We start from the raw sequence: 24,440 nt of genomic DNA on the forward strand, positions 1-24,440 counted from the left end.
GCAAGCAAGGCCAGGCTGTGCATTCAGACTCAGCTCCCGGTTCTAATGGGCAGGCACTGCAAGAGGTGCTGAGCCCATGGGTGTGCCTGCTTGCTGCAAACTGCCTTCCCATGCCATGCCCATGCTCTGAAACTACCAGCGCTGAGACAGCCCTTCTTGTAGCCCACTTTTCCTGTGCAAAACCACAAAGATTGTTTTCTAATGACTGTGGGCACTTCTCATTTCAATGCTTGGAAGACAGCGAGGCTTTGAACTTTCAGAAGAAGGTATTTTCAAATGGAGAGCCTGCATTTCCAACTAGCACAAAAAACCCGTCTTTGAGAAATGACTGCAAAATAAGAGGCCAGAAATTCATGGCCCACACCACAAAGGGTGCTCTGGCAATGAGGCCTTAGGAGAAAATGTCAATGGTCACAGTAGCCACCCATGGGAGAATTTGTTGCTGCTACCATTACATCAAATGAAACTCCTTGGGCAAGGACTGTCTCACACCTCACATCTCTATTTCATGCTTAGTCTCACAAGGCTTATTTTAAACAGAGGCTATAAAAACCATTGCTATCAGTGAAAAGTGGACATGCTGGGATTCCAGCCACTTCACTCTAAGTGTTAGGAGTGGGAGCAGTTACACACCATCGGCGTCTACCCCTGAGTCACGTGCCCATGCTCTCCTTATAGTCAAAAGGAGCTTCAGCAACATGGTCAGCAGAGTCTGGAAAGCAGCCTGCCTTGTCTTAAAGTGCATTTGGCCCAACACTGCTCTTCATTGGCTCCATTGACCACATCTCCTACTTACAGGAGATGTAAACATCTGATTAGAGGCAGCTTATGGTCACTGAACCAAGTCCCTTCCTTATAGCCAATGGGGGTTCCTGTAAGAAGACAGTGGCACTGTGGCCAAGGGGTAGTTATCAGTTGCAGTTTCATTCTCACTGACCTTTCCTTCCAGACCCAGCTTTAACAGGCTGGTTTGGCTGTGTTGCCATCTCCCTGGATCTCCTTCTCTTACATTGTCCTCTTTTCCCTTTTCACGTAGCCAGAAGATTCAGCATGACGGAAGCATTCACAGGAACAACGGCCGAATACACTTACGATGAACAAGCTTTTTCCTGCAATAAGACTGACATCCAAGAGTTTGGGAAGATATTCCTGCCAATATTTTATATTGCAGTGTTTGCTCTCGGCCTCACAGGGAACCTAATGGTGGTTTTTGCCATTGTGAAGGAAGGTAGCAAGAAAAGCATCACTGACATCTATCTATTGAACTTGACTATCTCGGACCTTCTCTTCGTGATCTCCCTCCCCTTCTGGGCCTCCAACACGGTGCGTGGATGGACCCTTGGGACTGTTCCATGCACGGCTGTTTCCTCGCTGTATTACATTGGTTTCTTTGGGGGTATGTTCTTTATCACTGTTATCAGTATCGACAGGTACTTGGCCATTGTCCGGGCAACGTATTCTCTGCAATCCAGAACGGTGAAGCATGGCTTTCTTATAACCTGTGCAGTGTGGGCAATAGCTGTTCTAGTTTCAGTGCCACAATTTGTGTTCTCCCAGCTGGTAGAAGACGACTGCATTTCTGTCTACCCCCAGGAGCTGGAGAACATCTGGCCAGTGTTCTGCAATGTGGAGCTGAACACCCTCGGGTTTTTCATCCCGGTCTGTATCATTTGCTATTGCTACTGTGGGATCATCAAAACCCTGCTGTCCTGCAAGAACCAGAAAAAAGCACGAGCTGTAAAGCTGGTCTTGGTTGTGGTGGTGGTGTTTTTTCTGTTTTGGTCGCCCTACAATGTCCTGATTTTTCTAGAGACTTTAAAGCACTATGAGGTATTCACAAGTTGCAATCAAATTAAATCCCTGGACTACGCAATGCACCTGACTGAAACCATCGCATTCAGCCACTGTTGTCTCAATCCTTTTATCTATGCCTTTGCTGGGGAAAAGTTCAGGAAATACCTTCATCGTGTCTGCTTAAAGTACTGCCCATTCCTGTGCTTCTGTGGGCCCTGCAGCCGCTACCAGGTCACCCCTTCTGCCAGCTATGCAGAAAGCATCGTGAACAGCAACATAACCCTCAACACCAGCGACCAGGATGGCTCTGTCTTCGTCTGAAAGGCCCTGTGGAGAAGAAATGTGTGTAAATACATCGTCTGCAGGGCCAACCACCTCTGAGAGTTGCCATTACCCGTATGAAGAGACTCAACGGCTGCACTGAATCACTGACGTGCTTCTTGTTAAGCATTGGATGTTCTAAACCAGTGAAGATTTTACGAACCAAAGCAGTACAACGTGTCAAGGCTGAATGTGGAATTGAATCGAGAGAGAGAGGAAGGGGGAAAGTAGAAGCAAAAGCAGCGCTCTTGGCCTGGCACGGGAATTGGAGCAGAATTTAAGGAGAGGGAAGCTGTTGAGTTGTTTCATCATTGAAACTTGCACACGTGCCAGTGTATGAACACATGGTACAAATGCACAGAGACCTCAACTCATTTTTTGAGAGACTAGAGATCTCTTTAATGAATGGTAGCTGACTGTTATAAAGGCTAATGTTTTTGATACTTAAAGGGTATATTTTTGATGCTGTATATTCATATAGAAGTGATTTTGGGGTATTGATTGCAATAAATGTTTTACCTGTGCTTTCATACCTAATAAAATCCTACTGTTAAAACACCCCAGAGTTATTTCTGAATACACATTTAGTGGCAGCAATGCACTCGGTGTTTCCAGCATGCACTAACCAGAGCAAAGACCATGCTTAAGGATTTGGGTCCTGACCTGGAGCTGATCCAGGAAAAGGTATGGGTTTGGGAATCATTGTGCTTAGACCAAGTACATCATGATCAGGCTGTGAATTGCTTGGAAAGGGTGGTAAGTACATGCTTCATGCCCGTACTCTGCTTGCCACACACTGTAAACACCAACCGTGTCTGTACCATCATAGCCAAGAGCTTCCAGGACAAAATAACCACTTGCTTACCACAACCTCCCTCAACCTTTGTGGCCTCCCCTCCCATAGCTGATTTCCCCAGGGAAACCTGCAGCTGTACCCCGATTTAACATGTCCCAGAGGACACATTTACCTTGTGCACTCCGCATCCTGCAAACATCTGTTCTACTCTTGCAATCAGACAAGTGAGAGACCTTCCCCAGGGGCCTCCCTGTGAAGCTCCTGCCATCATCTGCTGCAAGAGCAATGCAGGTTTGTGTTGGCGCTGTGGTCTGGAGGTAAGGGAATGGACCGCTGCCATCTGCGAAGCTGAGATTACCTTACAAAGAAAAATCAAGGACTGATCTCCCAAAACAAATCCATGCCAGTGGGACCCTCTCTGTAGACACTGATGGAACTGGGAGTATGGCAAACCTGCAGAACCCCCCTCCCTTTCCAACTAGCACAAAAGAGTTGTTCTTGACTATCAGTGGGAGGAGTAGGCCCTTTATTGTACCACTTGTTTCTAAGAAAGGTGGAGGAGAGCCCTTCCATGGAGACATTTTCCATATGCAAAAGAGTCATAGAATGGTTTGGGTTGGGAAGGACCTTAAGATCATCCAGTTCCAACTCCCTCACACTAAACCGTGCTAACCTTGAACACTGCCAGGGATGGGGCAGCCACAGCTTCTCTGGGCACCCTGTGCCAGCATCTCAGCATCCTCACAGGGAAGAACTTCTGCCTTAGATCTACAATAACTATACAAATATGAAGCCTTCCACCCTAGGCTACTGCACACCCAGCTCACTCTACAGGATCACAGCCCCTTTTCATAAACCACCCTTTATTAGGTGTAAATACATTCTATATGCTCAACTGTAAAACCAGAAGCTACCAGTGCACTTCCAGACTCCAGACTTACCGTCTAAGATGAAATGCAGTATAAGTGTCACTTGAAATCAGATTCCATTTCAAAGTCCAGCCTGCCCAAGAGGGACCAGACAATCCCCTCTGTCCCCACCCCCAGGCAAGTGGCATTGGAAAGAAATGGTATTTTTACAGTGTTTTCTGAAGAAATGTTAAGATGTGCAGAAAGAAAGAGGAAGATGCTCTGAGACTAAACAAGAAGTCGTGTCTGCACGAAATCAGCCTGGAGCGGGTGGGTTGCCAAGCTGAGCAACGCAGTCTCACTTGGCTTATTTGAATTCCCTTTTCTATTCCAGACAACAGGGAGTTACTGAGTGGGAGGAGTAAAAGGCACATTTAGATATGGCCCATGTGCTGTCTCCAGCACGAAGCCTCTCTGAGAGCTCTCTAGGGAGGACAGCACTTTCCTGCCTATCCCAGTGGTTTCCCAGCAACCCTGCCCATCATCAGCACAGTGCGTCCCAGCACACATAACTTCCAGATCCATCTGCACAGTGCAGACTTGCTGCTGTGAGCCCAATGATTGTCAGCCTAAGATCATCAGTCCTTATGCAATGTATTTACAAGTTATTATCATGAATGTGTTATTTACGTGCTCAGTGTTTGAGCGTTTGTATGGGATTAAAAGCTTCAGGGTGGCTTCTTGGCACTAGGTCCTGCAACAAACAGCTTGTCCATGCAGATGCCTCCTCATAGCAGAAGTGGTAAATCAAAGAAAACCCACTGAAAACCAAACCATTTTCCTTCTGTTTGCATCAGCAGGAAGGGTTTCTTTGTAATTGTCCCTTAAAAACCCTTCAGCCTCCAGGAAACATCCAGTGCTCTGAGGGCAACCGGTAACCAGCTTTACCAGGATTGGGCTGAGCTGCAGCTGAAGGCTTTGCTGCTCTTCACTATACTGCACCATGCCAGGATATATGGGGAGCCACAGCCCCACAGCTCCTGCCCACACCGTGCCTCTGCTGTGCTGTGTGACAGCAAATACTGTGTGGTCTCCTGTGTTTCTGCTTATTTTATACCTCGAGGTGCTCCTTGCACCATTCAAGCCTGACTGAAAGCCCACTGATGTCTCTTTAAGTCCCTCCACTGGACTTCCAGCTAATTGTAGCCTTTACTTAAAGATGCTACTTCTCTTTCAAAGCCTCTGCAGCGGGAAGCTGGTGCTTTCTAACTGCCCAGCCAGTTTACAACATACACTTTCCTATGTGCAGTTCTAATGCTGCTTGTATCTTTAGGCTGGGTCAGCACATCCCTGGGGACCATCCAGTCCCTACCCATTACATATGAGAAAGGAAACCAGTCCCTCAGTATGGGATAACCCCCTTTCGTCTGCCATAAATTAAAGATAGGCTCTTGCTTACTTAGCAAGTCACAGTTTACACATGAAAATGCGCACACAGAAGCACCCTTGGTACAATCTATCCACTGAATAGCATTTGGTTGTGCAAAAAGGTCAGGAAACCTCTGGATTTGGGGGAGGGGAGATTGGGCTTTGTGGTTTTGGGGGGTGGTGAGCTATCTTTGCATCTTACTTTGCCATTGCGATCAACGCTTCCTGTTTGAGAATCACACTGACATGTAACATAAATCTTTTAGCAGCAGGGTTACATTTTGAGGAACAGATAAAACCCGAACCCTCATCTACTTATAAATAGAATGAACAAGACACATATTTAGCCCGACTGCTTGCAGCGAGGTACGTGGACATGAAGCGTCTTTTTTAGGTGCCGCTGTGAATCCCTCTCATTCAAATATCCCATCACAGTCCCAAAATCATAGGATTTATGTTTCTCTGGTTTTAGACCATACCTGGCAGCTCTGAACTCTTTTCATTGACCTTTTGGGGTTTTAACTGGTACAAACCCCTTAGGAACACACCAGTCAGGGCATCACACTGACCTCGGAGATCACTCGGGGTAAAAGCCATTGTCTGCAACATTGGCATCAGGAGCCCCTACCTGCGCATTTCCTTTGGATTGAGAATTTGCTGGGAGAGGATCTGAAGCCCTGGTCCAAAGTAGTCTGAAGTGTTAAGGCTCTATTTAATAGAGAAACCATGAACACATTGGTTATGAATTAACTCCCGTCATTTCCATTTTGTCTCTGTGACCTTTGGGACATCCTTCACTGAGGTCTCATAGGTAATACAAAACCATTGTCCCAGCAGGATGCTGTGATGCCAATGAGAGGACACATCCCATCCACGCAAGGTTCCATACCAAGTCCTGCTATGGCTAACAACCAAAGGAGAGTTTCCCAAAGAAAACCTCAGTTACCAGCTTTCTTCTTCCCAAACCTGAGCTCTAGCAGTTGCACTGTCTCTCCCCATCACTGCTTTTGCAGCTCTGTAGCTATTGCCATGCGTGTTGTGGTGCTTTGCCAAAGGCCATTTACAGGCCCCTTATAAATGGCCACATTTTAGCAGTGAATGAACTATTCTCTGTATTAAGGACTTACCCAGTCCTGCACAAAGATTTACTGCCTGCACTCTGGCTTCTTAACTGTTACAGAGACCCAGAGCTGTAATGAAAACCTGTGACTTGCAGAGATGTCATCCTGAGATTCAAATCCCGTTACCAAAGCCAAATGTGAGAACAGTTTAGAACTGCTAAAGGACACTTGTCACACACGTACAGCCCTTCTGGTGAAGCTGGTGAGGGTTCTGCTGCCACTCTGCATAAGAACTTCCTAATTTGCTTGGTAACTACCGCAAGAGCTTGGTTTTCAACATACACACACCCAGACCTCAAGACCTGGGTTCTGCAGTATCAGTGTTAATGCATTGTTTGCAATGCAGAAAAGAACACCTACCGACTGCTCCTGTATCATTTTGTTTGTTACACGGATATTCAAGACATGAATGTCAGTAGTTAATAGACTGTATTTAGTAGTTAATATATTGTATTTGTCATTCCTTTCCCAAAGACACAGTGTATCATAGCTCCCATTGGACATGGAGAAAGCTATTTGCTTGTGAAGGAGTTTGCTTTTACCCAGCTTCCAACTGTACTCCTTCAATCAGCTGGAAGCAGCACATTAACCTTGGATCACTGAAGCCAGAGGTTAGTGATGGGACAGAGAATACAAGCAAGGACCCTGGCATTACTTTTTCGCTCTATAGATGATATTATCCACTTGCCATCAGCAGCTGTAACCAGAACAGTCCGTTTGTCACCCCCCTCAGATTTTAGGTCTCTAATTGATAAGTTAAATGCATTTGTCACTGCTCCATATTCACTTGCAGCCCAACAATCCAGCTACAAGGAGGTCGATAGGCTGGGATGATGCAGGCCATTGACAGAAGCTGCGTTTCTCCCACAAGAAGTTTGCATTTGCTATATTAAAATATATACTACATATATTAATAATAATATAATATATATATTATATATAATATATATAATATAATATATAATATAAATATATAATATAATATATATTAATAATATTAATAATATATATAATACATATATTAAAATATATACTACATTTGCTATATTAAAATCGAACCCAGCAGCACGGCGACACGAAGAAACAGCAGCACAGCTTGCAATGGATTTGCAGGGCACATTAGAGGATGCTGAGGAAGCAGAAGGGTAGATGGCTCCATACATCTGCTGACAAGACAGTTCCCTCTAGTGCCAGACGTGTGCAAGTTCCTATGCACTTCACCTTACACAGAAGAACTGCTTGAAACCTTGAGCTGCAGCTTCCATTATTCCTCTGGGCTCCAAGGAGGTAGGAGCAAACTAGAAGGAAACGGTATGTCCAAGAGGCACCTAGAGCAAGTTGTTGCACCACCTCTGTCCCACCCCTTTTGCCCCAGGCAACTGAGCAACGTGGGCTCCAATTTGGCCATAGCAGGAGCACAAGGCAGTGAGGAGCATCTCCCACTGGAAGGGCTTCAGACAATAGTGCTAATGGCCTAAAAGTGCTCAGGGATGGGGAATTGGGTTAGCACCCACAGGAATTGCTTTTCCAGCTCTTCCTAGGGACATCTCGCTAGACTCCTGGTACAGAAGGACCTTCACCACCACGTTTTGGAAGGAAGGTGTTTGAGGAGGCTTAAAGCTGGGTTTGTCTGGTTTATAAATGGTAATATTAAAGTTGACTCAAATTTGACCAGGTCTTCACCCCTGAGTGCTTCAGAGCCCTTCTCCAGCACGTCTTTGCTTTACTGTAGCCCCTCTCAGTATTATCTTAGGAAACAGAGGTCCTCATGCTGCTGTCAGATGGTTTTTCTAAGGGAGCCCTCATTTGGAGCACTAAGACTCACCATCACTTGGTCTCTTGCTCAGTTCCTTCTTCTTGGTCCTGTTGCTGGTTCCTGCTCTCCAGATCCTCTTCGTAACTCAGGTTCCAGGAGACTACAGCGCAAGGGATGGTCAGAATACAAGCTACCATAAAGACAACACAGAATGCACGGGTCAGAGGTTACAGAGCAAGCCAGATTCAGAAAAGGCAACTGTAGGCAGTGGCATACATCCTTCCACACAAGGCTAACAGCACCTGGAACCAAGTATTTCCAGGTTCCCTTCTCGCTGTCCTTCTATTCACCCTTGCTCATGCAGCACCCTCTGTCCTAAGCTCACTCCATCATTTCTTCTTGAGTGGCATGGTTTAGTGTGAGGTGTCCCTGCCCATGGCAGGGGGGTTGGAACTGAATGATCTTAAGGTCCTTTCCAACCCAAACCATTCTATGATTCTGTCCATCTTTAGTGTCAATGCTTTGCATTCTCACCAGAGGGTGGCATTATTAAACCCTCTCAGACTTCAAGGTCAGTAATGGTAAAGAAGGCAATTGGAGTCACTGAGGAACAAGCACAGTGTGGAAAATGTACTTAAGAGAAGTAAAAAGAAGATTAGTCCCTGCATTCTGCTGCTGGAAGAAACATCCATGTCTTCAGGTCTTTTTGATTTGCTTGTCTGTAAGCAAATGAGAGCCTGTGGGTGCTATATTAAGCAGCTTTACCAGCGATTCCCGAAATATATCGGGATCTCTTGTGAATCACAAAAAGAGTTGTTCCAAAGGAAAGCTTTTTGTGTTGTTATCACCGTTTTATTTCAGTGCCCTGCGTGCTTTCCCCTGCTACTGAATAGATCACATCAGTTGCCTGTACAGCTTGTCTTGAGAAGGACATGCAGTGAAACAGCTTTAACAGTGATGGCAGTGACTGAGTCTCAGCAAGCATAGAAGGAAGGTTAGTGATTGATGAGAGCAAGGACTGGTTCTTTCTCAGCCTTGATCCTCTGCAAACACTTGGTTTTCTCTAACTAGCTTCCTTTATGTTACAGCTGCCATGTGAGGAATGTGGCAGGAGAGGCAGTGGAGACACTTGTCGTGTCCAGGATAAGGCCAGTCTTTCAATAAGCTTTTTAACACCACCAACCGCTACAGGTTTGAGACCTGGGGGTACTACCACAAATCAACCAGAAATCAAAGCTTTTACACCAGAATGCCACCGTTCCTCTGTACCTAAACATCTCAGTGAGCATCAAACTGGCCTGAGGAGGCCTCTGCTATTCAATGCTGCCTTGTCTTTTTCCTTCCTTTGGAGAGACCAGCCTTTAACAGGGACATCCGTGATCCTTAGGGGATGTCTGGGAAGTTTAAAGAAGAAAAATCCTGTCATCTCAGAGTGGAAACAGCCCAAATTTGTCCTCCTCCTGTGGAAACAGCTTGGGAGCATTCCGTAGGTGACTGAAAAAGACAAAGCAAGCTCCTCACGGTGCCATAGCACAAGTAAGAATCCAGCTCATGGTTCTTGCAGCAATGATTTTTACTTCAAGTAAAACTCAGCCTACAAAATGACTGTTCCAGTCGTGTTTGAGGTTTGAAGTTTCAGTTCTTTCTTCATGAGGAGTTCTAAATACAGCAGCTTTGCAAGAGCGTGAAAGAAAGCAAATCAGGCTGAGGAAACGATGGCTGGTGCCATTCACAGAACGGCCAGTGGATGCAAGCAGCAGGATGCACAGAACTGGGCCACCAACAGGAAAACAGATGTAGGGAACTGAACTTAGCAAGGAAAAGATGTTCTGGCCTTAAATCTTCTGCTGTCAGTGCAAAGGCTGTCTTGGCCAAAGGGAATTTGGAGGCTCGAAAAGATTGAGGTAAATGATGAGTGAATCACCTGGGACAACAGTGTAGACAGCAGTTGTCTCTAAAACCAGTTCCAGATCTGCCAGATTCCTGCAGTTTTAGTCATGCACAGGGAACCTGGAATAAATCTAAATGACAAGGAAAGGAACTGCACAAGGAAGAGGTGGCACAAACACCTTCCTAGTGAGCAAGGATGGGAACTACAGATGCGCAAACTGCCATTTCAAGTCACTTGAATTGCAGAAGAAGAATTGCACAAGGCCTGGCCACGCCAGGAGAAGGAGAGGATGGAACTGTTTGGCCAGGTGTGACTTTGGCTCATCCACACAATCAGTCAAAACACTCATTTTTGCAAAAGCTGCTCCCTTCAGTTTCCATCATCCTCATCTCTCCTGAGGCAGGATCTTCCGGATGAGGACTTCTGTAATAAACACTTCTGGATCATCTGTCCATGCCAACACTGAAACCAGAGGCAGTGGATGGTGCGTTGGCATATCAGTGGTGGATATCTCACAGCCTAGCTCGTGGCTTAGATAAACATCTCTCTCTAACCCTTCCTCGCAGAAAACTCTTGGGCATCCTGTAAATTGGCAAGTCAATGATAAGACCTTCTGTGAAGGCGGGAGTGGCTGAACGCATCTTTCGGTTTGAAGCAAGGTTTTAACTCTTTGGCTTGTTCTGCTTTTTGCTTTTATTAAGTTCCCCTCTTTTGGTTTTGATGTACCCCCCTTCCGCCTCCCATCCCATATAAAAGGTTAATCTCCTCCCAGTCATGCGAATCAGTTTTGGTTGACCTCTCTGCACTGTCATGATTTATTTGGTCAGTGGCACATACCTGATATCACCTAGTAAAAAGGTAAGACTGCTTTCTTCTCCCCTTCTCCTGCCAACCGTTAGTTTTACAGCAACATCCTCTGCATCGCAGTGAGAGCTCTTCACCCTTTCCTCTCAACCTCATGGTCTCCTCCTTTTATAGTCTCTGCCAGGTTGTTCTTCTCCAGGGAGGACATGATAAAACCACGCTGCCACGTTAGAAGGGGACCTCAGAGCTCCCCTACTATGGACTACAGTTATCTTTAGTGCTTTTCACTCTTCTTTCTCTCCAAGCTGTTGCAGGACCTTCGCTCACGCCACCTTCCAGCCATTTTCTACAGCATTTTGTTTGCTCAGAGGTTTCTTTTTGTATCTTCTCTCCAGTTTTCCTCACAGGCTGTCCCAGGGACTCCTTTCTTTGGGAGGCCATCAGAAGGTGTTCCCAGGTTCATCTTTATCCCCTTACTTTTCATGAGCTGGCAGATACGGGGTTTTTAGCTTCATTTGCTGGTGTCTGAACATCCTATGTTTTCATTGTCTGCAGCCACAACCATTCTTCTGTTTTTGCGGCTCTTTTCCTCTTTCTGCACACACGTTCTTGGTCAGTCTCCATACAAAGACAGACCTGCTGCAACACGAAACACATCGGGATGGCAGCTTCTGCTGTACAAATGCTGCTTTGCACGGCAGTGTTGTCCCACCATTCTTCTCCAGCCAACCCAACAAGGATCCTTTGCTGCCCTACTCCTCCGGTGGAAGCCAAGCTTTCCACCCAAGGCAGTGAGCAGATACAAAAAGCTGCTTCAGAAGCATTTCCTACTGGAAAGTCCTCCAAGGAAGGACTGGGCAAAAGCCAATGAGCCAGAGAGATGATAAGTTCCTCTTTCAGGCCAGTGCCATACAAATCATATTAAACTGGAATCCATAAGGCTACAGACCTGGTCCCTGCTAACAGCACGACTGAAAGATTAGAAGCACATCTGAAGCATGTGTGCTAAGGACAGGTCGACTGATCTCAAATGGCTGCTGATGATGGGAGATCACCCCTTAACCAAGAAGGGTTCTTCCAAGGTAGAAGATCGTATGTGGATTCAATGCTATTCACTACCCCTATTCGCAGAAACTTCATCTGGAAATCAAGAAAAATCACCACTGGTGAAATTCAAAGGAGATGCTTAGTTTGATGGAGTAGAAAATGATGAGTGGAGCAAAGATAAGCATGCAGATACGTGGTAGTTTACTGGGGCAAAAACATGACAGCCTAAACTAAGAGAGAGCAATGCCTATAGAGCAAGAGGTGGGGTTTTCCCTGAAAAGCAGGTGCTTAAAGGAAGATTTTATGTCATTGCTAACATGGGTGAAGAGCTGAATTTTGCCCCTAGTGCAACAACATGTGAAGGAAGAGATTAGTGGGGCCCTTACACGGACAGGAGAACACCAAGAGGAACAGCTTCTTGTTCCCATGAGCAGAGCTGATGAAACTGGTGCGGCAGCATTGCCTGCTCATCTGCTGTCTGCATCTTTAAAGGACTGCTATTAAACTGCAGTGAAGATGTCTGAAGTGAAGGTGTCCCTGCCCATGGCAGGGGGTTGGAACTGGATGATCTTAAGGTCCTTTCCAACCCAAACCAGTCTGGGATTCTATGATTCTAAGATGCACACATTGTGCAGGGCAATAAAGTGCACTGGAGGAGCCTCTCCCAGTGACAGAGGTAAAAACCTCCAGAGGTGCAGCTTGTGAAAGGTGACTGAGAAGCCATCTCCCTACAATCCTTTTATCCCAGTGAAACACGGAAGCAGTAGATCCCACATCTCATGCTGTCTGCACACCAAGCTTCTCAGGAAGAAATGCTTCGGCCGGGTGTAGGTTATCGGCCAGGATAAAAATGTTAGCGGCATATAGGATAGCAGCAAGTAGCATAACTGAACCAAAGATATAACAGAATGATATAACACTGGAGATCAAACTAGGAGATGTATGCTCTGTCCTGGACAGAGATCTACGATTCTTCCTACTCTCTCAACCACCTCCTGTAGCTTTCTTGTTTCCTCTTCTCATCGTGCCTCTTCAGTTTCTTTTACTATCAAGAAAGCAGCCTCCCCTGTTGAGAAGCAGCTTTTGCTTCTGCTTGGCTGGTCTCTTCTGGGACATGGAGGAGAGCAGCACTTGCCAGGTGCTAGCACTGATGTTCTGCTGGTGGGACTCAACCCCATCCATTTGACTACCAATGGCCTCTGGGCTCTCTTCTCCCTTCCCAAGATCCCCCAAAAGACCAATAGAGCCCACAGTACTGTCAGGAGGAACGCATAGAAGCTGCTGAGCTTCCTGCTGTGACAAAAGCCATGGTAAACTTCTGCCCTTACACCACACACCCATCCACGTGTGCACATCCTCCTTCTTATCTGGTATTTTACTACTGTTACCGTTGGCACCAGGTCAGTGGTAGCAGATAATGTACTGCATATAAAACCTGCCACAGGAGATAGCAAGCAAGTAAGCAGCATGAATTAACACGCCTTTGTTTTCTTGCTCAGCAAGATAAGTAGGAGTCAGGAAGCTCAAACAACAAGGAAAAGAAGGAACCCTCCCCTCACTGACTCACAGTATGACCGACTGACTCTATATACATTCAATTACAGAGTGTAATCTGCAGACTGAATGACGTGGCAGAAAGGGGCTGGAAACACACCTCACACACACACCTCGAGTGCCTTCCTCCTCTCTGCTCACCATAGATGACCCCTTGATTAGTTTTTCTGAGGTTAAGATGCATTTTACACCCTATAAGAAAGAGCATGATTTCTGTTGACTGAGAGCTGCTCAGTGGCATCTATTTTACTGATTATCGGTTAAGGTGAAGCTGCTTTAACTCAGTGATCAGACTTAGTGGAAACTTTGAGTTTCCATGCACATAAGGTGCTCTTCGTTTGATTTCAGAGTTTAAGGGACCACCTCTGATGAGCACTGAGGGAAGAAAGCACTTGTGATACCATCTGTAAGGAAGTACGAAGCTTCCGTTAAGAGGCAGCTACCCAGTGCTTCTGCAGCTGCTGGCTATTGCTGTGTAGGCAGCACCTCGACAGAGCTACCTGGGCAGCACCAAGTGATTCTGCACCTTTAGAGCAAAGAAGCTTCTTCCCATCATCCGAGAAGAAAGGAGGAGAAAAGGTAAAGCTCACAAGATGCAGTTGCTTCAGCAGTTGTGTATCGTGTATGCTCACCGTGTGTAACTGCAATGCTGCTTCATTAAGCTTTCTTTGCTGCCCAGGTAACTTTTAAAGCTGTTTTCATGCCTGCATCACCAGAAGTGTTATGGGCATTCTGTTAGATATGGTTTCAGCTTTTAAGTATTGCAGTATATTACGCTGAAGCTATATTGCATTCAGGTAGGGCTAGGTGCAGTTGTTGCAGCTCTCTCAGACCATTGGCATCAAACAGTTTTGTCACTGGCACTTGCGATTCAGAGTAAGTTCCTCGTTGTGTGTAATGGGACACAGCTGTAGGCTGGAGAGGTGTTGTGCCTGGGATGACACACAGGAGGGGTCGGGTTCATGGAAGTCAATGTTTGTTGTTATGTAGCAGCAACACACAGCGCAAAGTCAAGTAAATGAATGATGCTATTCTGCTATTCCTAAACATAAAGACACAGGTGAAGGACAGATCTCAGGCTTAGAAAAACTCTGGTATGTGAGGCTAAAACAGTGACAGTTGCCGTGATGTGAATAACACACATCAGTGATACATCAGCTGTATATCTGCACTGTGTCCAGGTTACCTCAAAGTAACATGACTTAAGCCCCTGTTTCTACCTATTAGAAAAGAACATGCATACAAAAATGATCAATTCCTGTTATTCATTTAGCCACTGAAGACAGCACCTACTGAAAACTGAGGTCAGCCTTCAGTGAGTGTGAATTCTTCAGAAAGGTCAGAGCCATTTTCATTACTGTCGTCTTACAGTAATGTTTGCCTGATGCTATGAACTGCTATGAAGAGCAGCTTTGCTTTATTCCACACAGGATTTATCCCTCTCAGATTTCATATCTGTGGTTCGTACCTTTCACGCCCATTTGCTTTCCTCTTCACTAAGCTCTGTGTGCTTGACATCCAGGTTGCACAGTGCTGCAAGGACTAAACACATGCATGTCAGGTGTGATGGGGAACGGCTGAGGGACCTGGGGGGTTCAGTCTGGAGAAGAGAAGGCTCGGGGGGACCTGATCGCTCCCTACAACTGCCTGACAGGAGGATGGAGTGAGGTGGGGTCGGTCTCTGCTCCCAAGGAACAAGGGACAGGACAAGAGGAAACGGCCTCAAGCTGCACCAGGGCAGGTTTAGATGGAGCTGAGGAACAATTCCTTCCCCAGAGGGTGCTCAGGCATTGGAACAGGCTGCCCAGGGCAGGGCTGCAGTCACCGTCCCTGCAAGTGTTCACACACCGTGGAGACGAGGCCTCAGTGCCATGGGTTAGTGGTGGCCTTGGCAGTGCTGGGGAACGGTTGGACTGGATGAGCTTAAAGGGCTTTTCCAACCCTTTTGATTCCATGATTCTATGACAGTACACTTTGCGAGGGTGCACATGCAGGATTGTTTAACCTGTGTTAGAGAGCCTTTAGCAAGAAGTGTGTTATGACAAGTCAATCACTGCTAATGATTCAGACTTGTGAGGTAACCACACGATCTTCATGCACGGAAAGTTACTGACATTTTTTATGTTCTTTCCTTCTCAGGAACTGGGGGAAAAACCATGAATTTTTCAAGTACAGAGTCCTTTGAAGTTGACACCTCAACCTCATATGAGTATTACGATAATTATGACGATGCTCCAAAACCCTGCAGTAAGGAGACTGTCAGGAGGTTTGCAGCCTCCTTCGTGCCTGTTCTGTATACTCTGGTATTCCTGGTCGGGCTCACAGGAAACATTCTGGTCATTGTGGTCCTCTTCAAATACAAGAGGTTGAAGAGCATGACTGATGTGTACCTGCTGAACCTCGCCATCTCAGATTTGCTCTTTGTTTTATCCTTGCCCTTCTGGTCTTATTTCATGATAGACCAATGGGTTTTCGGAACTCTCTGGTGTAAGATTATCTCATGGATCTACCTGGTTGGGTTTTACAGTGGGATATTTTTTATTATGCTCATGAGCATAGACAGATACCTGGCTATCGTTCGTGCAGTGTTTTCCTTGAAAGCAAGGACTGCCTTCCACGGCTTGGTTACTAGCCTTGTCGTATGGCTTGTAGCTCTTTCAGCCTCAGTTCCAGAACTTGTATTCGCAGAATCTTTTGCTGAAAAGAATTATACTACCTGCACGGCGAGATATCCGGGAAATTTCACAACATGGAAGCTTTTTTCCACTTTGGAAATCAATATCCTAGGGCTCCTAATCCCTCTTACAGTTATGACATTTTGCTACTGCATGATCATTAAAACATTAGTTCACTGTAGAAACGAGAAAAAGAATAAGGCCGTGAGGATGATCTTCGCTGTCATGATTATGTTTTTCTTCTTTTGGACCCCTTACAACCTCGTTATTTTTTTGCAACTGCTGGAAAACATGGGAGTCTTTAGAAGCTGTCAAGTGAGCAGGAATCTGGACTATGCTTTCCAGGTAACAGAAATCCTCGGCCTTTCTCACTGTTGCCTCAATCCAGTCATCTACTTCTTCATGGGGGAGAAGTTTAAGAAGTACGTGAAGATGCTCTTTAAGAACTGGTGGTTACCTGGAGAGATGTGCAAGTGGTGTAGAGTTCACATCACTTACCACTCTGAATCTACCAGCTCTTTCCAAACACAGTCTACAGGGGATCAAGACGCTCTGTAGCGCGTTTCACACCGGCCACGGGACTCACCAGCAAGCCAATTGACAAGGGCAGGAACTCTGGAAAGCCAAGCACATGCACATGCATTTAACAATAAGCTAGTGCTGGACAATGACTCACTTCAGCTTTGATTTCTGCCTCTAGACTTGCTGAAGGTTATGACAGAAGGTGCCCTACGTGTGAAGTGTGGGAGATGGACGCGTGAGTTTTATCTGCTGCAATCCCCAATCACTGCTCAGCTGTAACGGCAGCCCCAGCTCTCTGCAAAGCACTGTGCTGTGCATCTGCTGCTCACCAGGATCAGGATGGAGGCTGGCCCCTTGCACGGAGGGGGAAAGGAGAATCTTGTCACCAGCATCTGGAAAACACATTCCTTTGTTCCAGAGGATTGTTAATACTGTTGTGTTTTATTCCACAGCTGATCTGTGTAGGACTTGTTTGCTCTGACTCTTAGCAAGCTCTTAACAGTACCTGCGACTGTCAAATGTTTCATCTCGGCAGGGGGATACACCCTTTGCCATTAAGGACTTCAAATATATTCTTTATGTGCATAAAGACGCAAACTAAACGCATTACATTGTGTTACAGACAGTTTCTCTTAGGTCCCCAAGCTGCCACATGTACCTCTGTACAAGTGTATATACAGGCATTTTGAATTACTTTATCCCTGTAATTCAGTATTCTGTACTTTAATTAACATTTTAAAAGTGCTTTAGATAGAAGTGTTTTAAAAAACCTAATTTTCCAGCATGTGTAAATAAATTCAAAGCATCTTGGTTAAAAGCGTATCTTTAAAAGTCAATGTTCTTTGTTTCAGAAGTACTTAACCCCAAGACTCAGTTTTCATTCACTGGACATGTATCTGGCCATCAAGAGAGTAAAACCATAGACTATAGAAATAGTCTGTCAGAAACCACACCAGAAATCCTAGTGTTTGATAACAGCAAAACGCAAAGAGTGCAATGCTTCAGTAGCCACTCACAGATCTACATGATATTAATCAAAGACTTGATCAGGAAGCAAACTCACACTGCAATGCTGAGATTTTGGCACAAAAATAACTTAAAAAGAGTTAAAACTCAGTAATGTGGTGGCAGGTAAAGTAAGAGTTGAAAAATACATATTGGCAGGTATTTCTGGTGTGTCTTTGTGCTGGATCACAACCATTCAGCAGGAAGACTTTCATTTCTTAGGCTGTCAGTAACAAAGTGCTCAGCACTCAGGCAAAGAGCAGACAAGACATTCAAATGCAACAGGAAAGGCTTGGAGAAGACATGTAAAAGTATCATAGTGGTGTTGGCTTCATGGCCCTAAACAAGAAGTGTTAAGTGGAAGCTCATCTCCATGTGACCTCTCTGGTGACACAACACTGAGAGTAAAAAGCAGCACATTTAAGTACTCATGCACACACACATCCATCAATCAAATCTGGGGACTGAATTACCATCAGTTGTTTGCTGAGGCCGACAAGCGAGGATCTGCATTAATGCAGGTAACAAGAATAGCTGTTGAAGACATTACTTGTGGTAAGAAAGCGTCTTCCTTCCCAAGAAAAACACTATATAAATTCTTACTACTCAAAACCTTACAACCACTGAGTAAATGGGTTGTGGAAAAATGCTGCAAGGAGTGGGTTAAGCCATTCATTACCTATTTTGAAAGAGAAGAGAAATCACAAGTGCTTGAACGTCTCACTGATGTCACTGAACCCAATAACACGTCACTCCCACCTTGTCCTCACAGATGGGATGCTGCACTGTGAACTGCTGAGCTATTCACCGGTTAAGTGCACAGACGAACCTGGAAGGCAGACAGCGCACCACAGTTCTAGTCAGTAAGAATAAATCACTCCTTTAGAGGAACCTTGCTTTCCAGTCCGAGGGGAAGCAAGCAAAAAGCAAGCCATAGACAGGTTCTTGATGACCATGAGGTAAGAGAGGTCATCAAGTGTTGAGCATCAAGACAACCAGCAGCTTGCAGGCTGGTCCAGCGCTGGGCACACACCCTGTGGTGTGTGAGCACTGAATCTGCTCATGTGTGGAATGAATGTGCCGCACCCATTGCCATACATAGAGCTGGTGTAAAACCTCTGTGATGCTTTGGTTCTCTTCTCCACACAAAACTCAGGTGCTTCACATAGCTCGGCGTTGTGCCCCACAGCCTGTGGGCATGGGCCTTTGGTCAGAGGGTACCTGTTGCAGCCAGAGCTCTCCCTGGGGGAGCATTGTCCTTGCTCCTCTGACCAGACAACCTCTCCCAGTCCACCCAGTGATATCCACCACTGCTCAATGTGTGTGCTGGAGGAGCAACCAAGCTGGAAGCTGTGCGCTGAGCAGGTTTGCTGAATTGGGTGCAAGGGGGAGCTCACCTTTAAGTGATGGGCTCAGCCCTGGAGCTCATCAAACCTGGGTGGCTTCCTCCTCTGTCACTTGGAACAAACCCTTCTCCTCCATGCACTGAGCTACGGTGGATAGTGCCACTCCTCTTTTTAGAGAGGGCTTTGGCATCTGCTGGTGAGAAAGGACGAGATGATGGTGTTAGTACAGACGGAAATACAGCAGGGATTGTCAAAACACCACTTGAACAAAGGTGCCATTTCAGCTGAACAAGAGTTTCCAAGCAATGAGCGGTGAAGTGCAGACCTCCTGGACCATGAAAGACTAGAATATCTACCCACTGACGGGCATTCTAGTGAAGCAAAGCTGACTCATTCTTAAACCCACACTTTTACATCAGGGTTCCTCGGAAGGCCAGCCTGTGTCCTCCCTTCTGTTGGGCTAAACTGCCATAGAAAGGTAGATGAAGGAAAGAATCAGCTTAATTATATGAAGTGCAAATCATGATGAAAACATAAACCCAAGTCGGTTGGTTGTTTTCATACAGCACTTAGGCCACCACAGACACTCCCTAAGCATGAAGCTGAATTACACACTTGCCTTTTACTCTGAAAGTCGGCCTCATTCCTTTTGACTGTACTGTGTGCAGTTCTGGTGTCCTCAACATCAGAAGGACATGGAGCTGTTGGAGCAAGTCCAGAGGAGGCCACGAGGATGATCAGGGGCTGGAGCACCTCCCGTATGGAGACAGGCTGAGAACATTGGGGCTGTTCAGCCTGGAGAAGAGAAGCTGCGTGGAGACCTCAGAGCAGCTTCCAGTGTCTGAAGGGGGCTACAGGGATGCTGGAGAGGGACTCTTCATCAGGGACTGTAGCGATAGGACAAGGGGTGATGGGTTCAGACTGAAACAGGGGAAGTTCAGGTTAGATCTAAGGCAGAAGTTCTTCCCTGTGAGGGTGCTGAGGCGCTGGCACAGGGTGCCCAGAGAAGCTGTGGCTGCCCCATCCCTGGCAGTGTTCAAGGCCAGGTTGGACAGAGCCTTGGATGACATGGTCTAGTGTGAGGTGTCCCTGCCCATGGCAGGGGGGGTTGGAACTTGAGTTCCTTTCCAACCCAAACCATTCCATGACTGTGCAACAGAAGCATTATAGTCACCAGCCTCCTCCCAGTCTGCTTCTCCGAGTCTATGAGCCAGACAGGAATTGCTGTTCTCCTTCCTACACTATTGCTGCTTGCTCTGCCCCAGCACCAGCTTTGCACACGTGGTCTGAAAGAGAGTACAATCCAACAGGCACTGCAGTGCTCCTCCAACACTAGGATGCTTCCAGCAGGGATCTACATGCACACATTTTCCTCTTAATTGTTCCCGCTTTTATCCAGTCTCTCTCTCTTAACACAGCCTAAGACCAACTTCATCAACTCCCATCTCTTATGCAAATATGCCCATTTGACTTGATTTACAGAAATCAAGGGACATTTAGTAACGCCATTCCAAATGGACATTAAAACACCATTGAAGGCAAATCCTACAGAGAACTCAACAGGACTTTGCTACTGTGGATATGAAAGAAGCTTTTAAGTAGGAGGCTGGAAATGAATAGTCAATGTAAGCGTGATGAGATTTCTACACTTGCACAACTGATAAGACCTTTCAAAGGTGATGCAGTGCTGATGGTATCTGCAGTGATATTACTGTAACCAAGAACCTGCATCCATCAGTGCTGATCGCATGCAGCGTATTTAGCTCAGCAACGGCACGCTGCAAGCTGCTTGTGATTTCAGGTGCTGCAAAATGAAAACTACGGAGGCACTAAGAGTTCTGGAAGATTCCAAAGAGATCTTTGTTTCCTTGCTTTTGCTTTTAACAAGTACAGCAAGTAATCGAGAACCTGATCTGCAACACTGATCTGTTTCCGCAGATAGGAAAACCTCAGAAAAGGTACTTTCGGTGCTGCTAGCAACCTGTAAGACAACAGACTGCGTGAAGGTTGACGTTACCAGACCCACTCTTCTGCTCCAAAGAGACCGAGGGCATTTGATCAGCATTTCCCAAGCAGCCAAGCTCAGGAAGAGACTTTTGTACCTGGGACTGCGATTGGAACAACTGGTAGAGGTGTCTGCATGGAAAGCTTGTCTGTTGTGCACAGGGAATTGCCCTTCTTAAAGTATCCCCATTGAAGTGTTGCAGTTTGGGCAGCTGGATCCAAGAAAAGGTCCCTCCCCGACGTTGAGCCTGGCACCGTCACACACAAATAGAAAGAGCAATACCAGCTAATAGTAACACAAAGGTATCTTAATCAAAGTGCAGAAGGACCACAAGAAATCTCTGTACTTACCCAGAATTGGTAAACTGAAACTTGACCACAAGGAACACCTACTGACTTCCCTCTGGTGCTACCAAATAGGTGGGAAAGCTGTAAAAAGCACATAAGGAAGAGAACGGATGTTTTCTCCTGTTGCTTCTGCCCTTGCTGCTCATTCACAGTACCAGGAATAGAAAGGAGCTAAGGCTGGTTGGTTGCAAGGAACAACATCACCTACCGGGCCTTGCAGCCAAACAGTGTTGAGAAGCTGCAGAGCACAAGTCTGCCCTTGCTATCAAAGCACTTTCCAGAAGAGTGAAACCCATAGCACGAGGTGTTATGGGTTAAAAACCCCCGCAACACTTCAGAGCAGGGGCTGCAGAGCTTACATAAGGAAAGAAAAGGGAAGTATGGATCTAAGCTGTTTTCTCCCCAGTTCTGCTTCACCAACCCATCTCTGCACAATGCAGGTCAGCGCTCGCTTCCTTTCCTCAGAAATACCAGGGAATCCCCAAAATCCCTGTCCTGGGTTCAGCAACAATCCCCCATGAGGATGCTGGCTCTCATCTGCTCCTGCTCTGGCTTCTTGCATGACAGTGTATGCCACAACCTCCTCTCCCACGGCCACATGGAGTAAATCCATTCATTTCCCCACCAGCTCAAGCTCACGTTCTCCACACGCACTCATGCAGACAGGACCCCGTCTTCTGACAGCACTGCAGAGCATTTTGCTTTTGAACAGGCAGGTTCTGGAAAGTTGGGGCTGTTCAGCCTGGAGAAGAGAAGCTGCGTGGAGACCTCAGAGCAGCTTCCACTGCCTGAAGGGGGCTACAAGGATGCTGGAGAGGGACTCTTCATCAGGGACTGGAGCGATAGGACAAGGGGTGATGGGTTCAGACTGAAACAGGGCAAGTTCAGGTTAGATCTAAGGCAGAAGTTCTTCCCTGTGAGGGTGCTGAGGCGCTGGCACAGGGTGCCCAGAGAAGCTGTGGCTGCCCCATCCCTGGCAGTGTTCAAGGCCAGGTTGGACAGAGCCTTGGGTGCCATGGTTTAGTGTGGGGTGCCCCTGCCCATGGCAGGGGGGTTGGAACTGGATGATCTTAAGGTCCTTTCCAACCCAAACTATTCTATGATTCTACGTCCCCACTCATGGCAGGGGGGTGGAGTAGAGGACCTTCAAAAGGTCCCTTCCAACCCAACCCAGTCTGTGATCCTCTGGTTCTATGCAGATTTCAACACTGGAAAAGACAGATTTTTGGTGGCAGATGCACTCGCTACTGATCATAGACTCACAGAATGCTTTGGGTTGGAAAGGACCTTAAGATCATCCAGTTCCAACCCCCCTGCCATGGGCAGGGACACCTCACACTAAACCATGTCACCCAAGGCTCTGTCCAACCTGGCCTTGAACACTGCCAGGGATGGAGCATTCACAACTTCCCTGGGCAACCCATTCCAGTGCCTCACCACCCTTACGGTAAAGAATTTCTTCCTTATATCCAATCTAAACTTCCCCTGTTTCAGTCTGAATCCGTCACCCCTTGTCCTGTCACTACAGTCCCTGATGAAGAGTCCCTCTCCAGCATCCTTGTAGCCCCCTTCAGAAACTGGAAGGCCACTATGAGGTCTCCACGCCCTTTAACCCAAGACTATTGCTTGCATTTTGCTTCAGCTTAAAACTCCTTTTGAGTAAGCACACAGCCTATTTTTCACCATTATTGAAATGGAATAGTTCATGATTTCTCAGTAAAAGTACATACTGATGGGGGAAATCATTGCAGAAGTCCTCATGCAACCAAAAGCTGTCAAAAGAACTCATGGATTGGCCTGATTTAACACACTACTTTTTGTGAACAACTTGGATAGAATAAATCCACCACACTAATGCAGTAACTTACTCCACATACCCATGGCAATGTGCCGGAGTTTAGGAAGAAGCCAGCATTGGAAGCAAGGTTTCACTAAGGTGATGAAAGCTACTGAAGAAAACCACCAGGAAGAGAAGGGGGTTTTAGCTGTGATTGTTTTATAATGACTTTGCTCATAAGAATTTGCGAAGCAAATGAAGTTTTGATGCTGCTGCAGTGTAAAAACCCCCCAGCATTTTATAGACTATCAAAATGGATGTATGGATTCAGTGTCAATGATTAAACCTTGAATTTGCATTTACGAAAGGTCAGCTCCGCAGTGACAGTGATTTAACCACTTGCGTCAGAGGCTGAGAAGGGTCAGCAGGAAGCAAGATTCTGCAGAACTTTTCTTTGTGTGACTGTTTCAGTTCCAGGAATGGGTTTGTACGGATGGGGTCGGGGCATAAACAGGAAAAGCAGCCCACCATTTCTGTAAGGTGACTCACAATAAAGCCCTCAGCCATAATACGGTATGACTGAATGCAGCCTGGACTTTCAGGAGGGCGCATGTCTCATTCATGCACTGTCACAATGACATAAAGCACTGGAGATGTTCAGTCTTCCAAGTTCCTGGAAAAAATATAGGAAGAGCTCTAGAAACATCAACGGCTTGTACAGAAATAGCTGTGGAAAAGCTGATACTGAGAGTGGAGGAAATAGGCGGCTAGCATCAATGTTCGTTTCAGTGACGCCTAGAATAATCTTCCATAGTTTTACACCTGAGTCCACAAGAACCCACAAAGACACTGTAAGAGCCCACAAAGTTTAGCAAAAGCAAAACAAAGCACAGTAAAACAAAATCCAAACAGGTCTGTCACTACCCATCAACCAGAGTTTAGATCAGCCTGAAAGAGGGGAAGTTCAGGTTAGATCTAAGGCAGAAGTTCTGCCCTGTGAGGGTGCTGAGGCGCTGGCACAGGGTGCCCAGAGGAGCTGTGGCTGCCCCATCCCTGGCAGTGTTCAAGGCCAGGTTGGACACAGGGGCTTGGAGCAACCTGGTCTGGTGTGAAGTGTCCCTGCCCATGGCAGGGGGTTGGAACTGGATGAGCTTTAAGCTCCTTTTCCAACCTAAACCATTCCATGATTCCCAAGTCAAATGAGCATCACATTTTTGCATCAAAATGCATACAGCCTGACAACAAGCGAGGAATCCCCCAAATCAAAACACTGAAGCACAGACCAAGGTTGTTGAAAGAGAGCTGATGCTTTTAAACGAACTCAATTACTCCACACCAGTTTGCATTTCAGAGTGTGAGCTTTAGGAGTTTGGGGCTGGTTTTTTCACGTACTGAGTCATGGT

General features: G+C 46.3%; 1 protein-coding gene across 1 annotated transcript; it reads left to right on the forward strand.

Moving 5' to 3' along the window:
- Nucleotides 1-1,050: 1,050 nt before the first annotated feature.
- On the forward strand, nucleotides 1,051-16,593 carry LOC308217868 (uncharacterized protein; the record flags this gene model as incomplete). The annotated part of the gene is made up of 4 exons (XM_080611265.1): nucleotides 1,051-2,109; nucleotides 13,306-13,313; nucleotides 13,893-13,939; nucleotides 15,500-16,593. 4 exons carry the CDS (start codon nucleotides 1,051-1,053, stop codon nucleotides 16,591-16,593), a joined length of 2,208 nt encoding a protein of 735 aa, XP_080467391.1.
- Between the last annotated feature and the right edge of the window lie 7,847 nt (nucleotides 16,594-24,440).

The sequence above is a fragment of the Psittacula echo genome, assembly GCF_963264785.1.
Source record: "Psittacula echo genome assembly, chromosome: 2".
NCBI lineage: Eukaryota > Metazoa > Chordata > Aves > Psittaciformes > Psittacidae > Psittacula > Psittacula echo.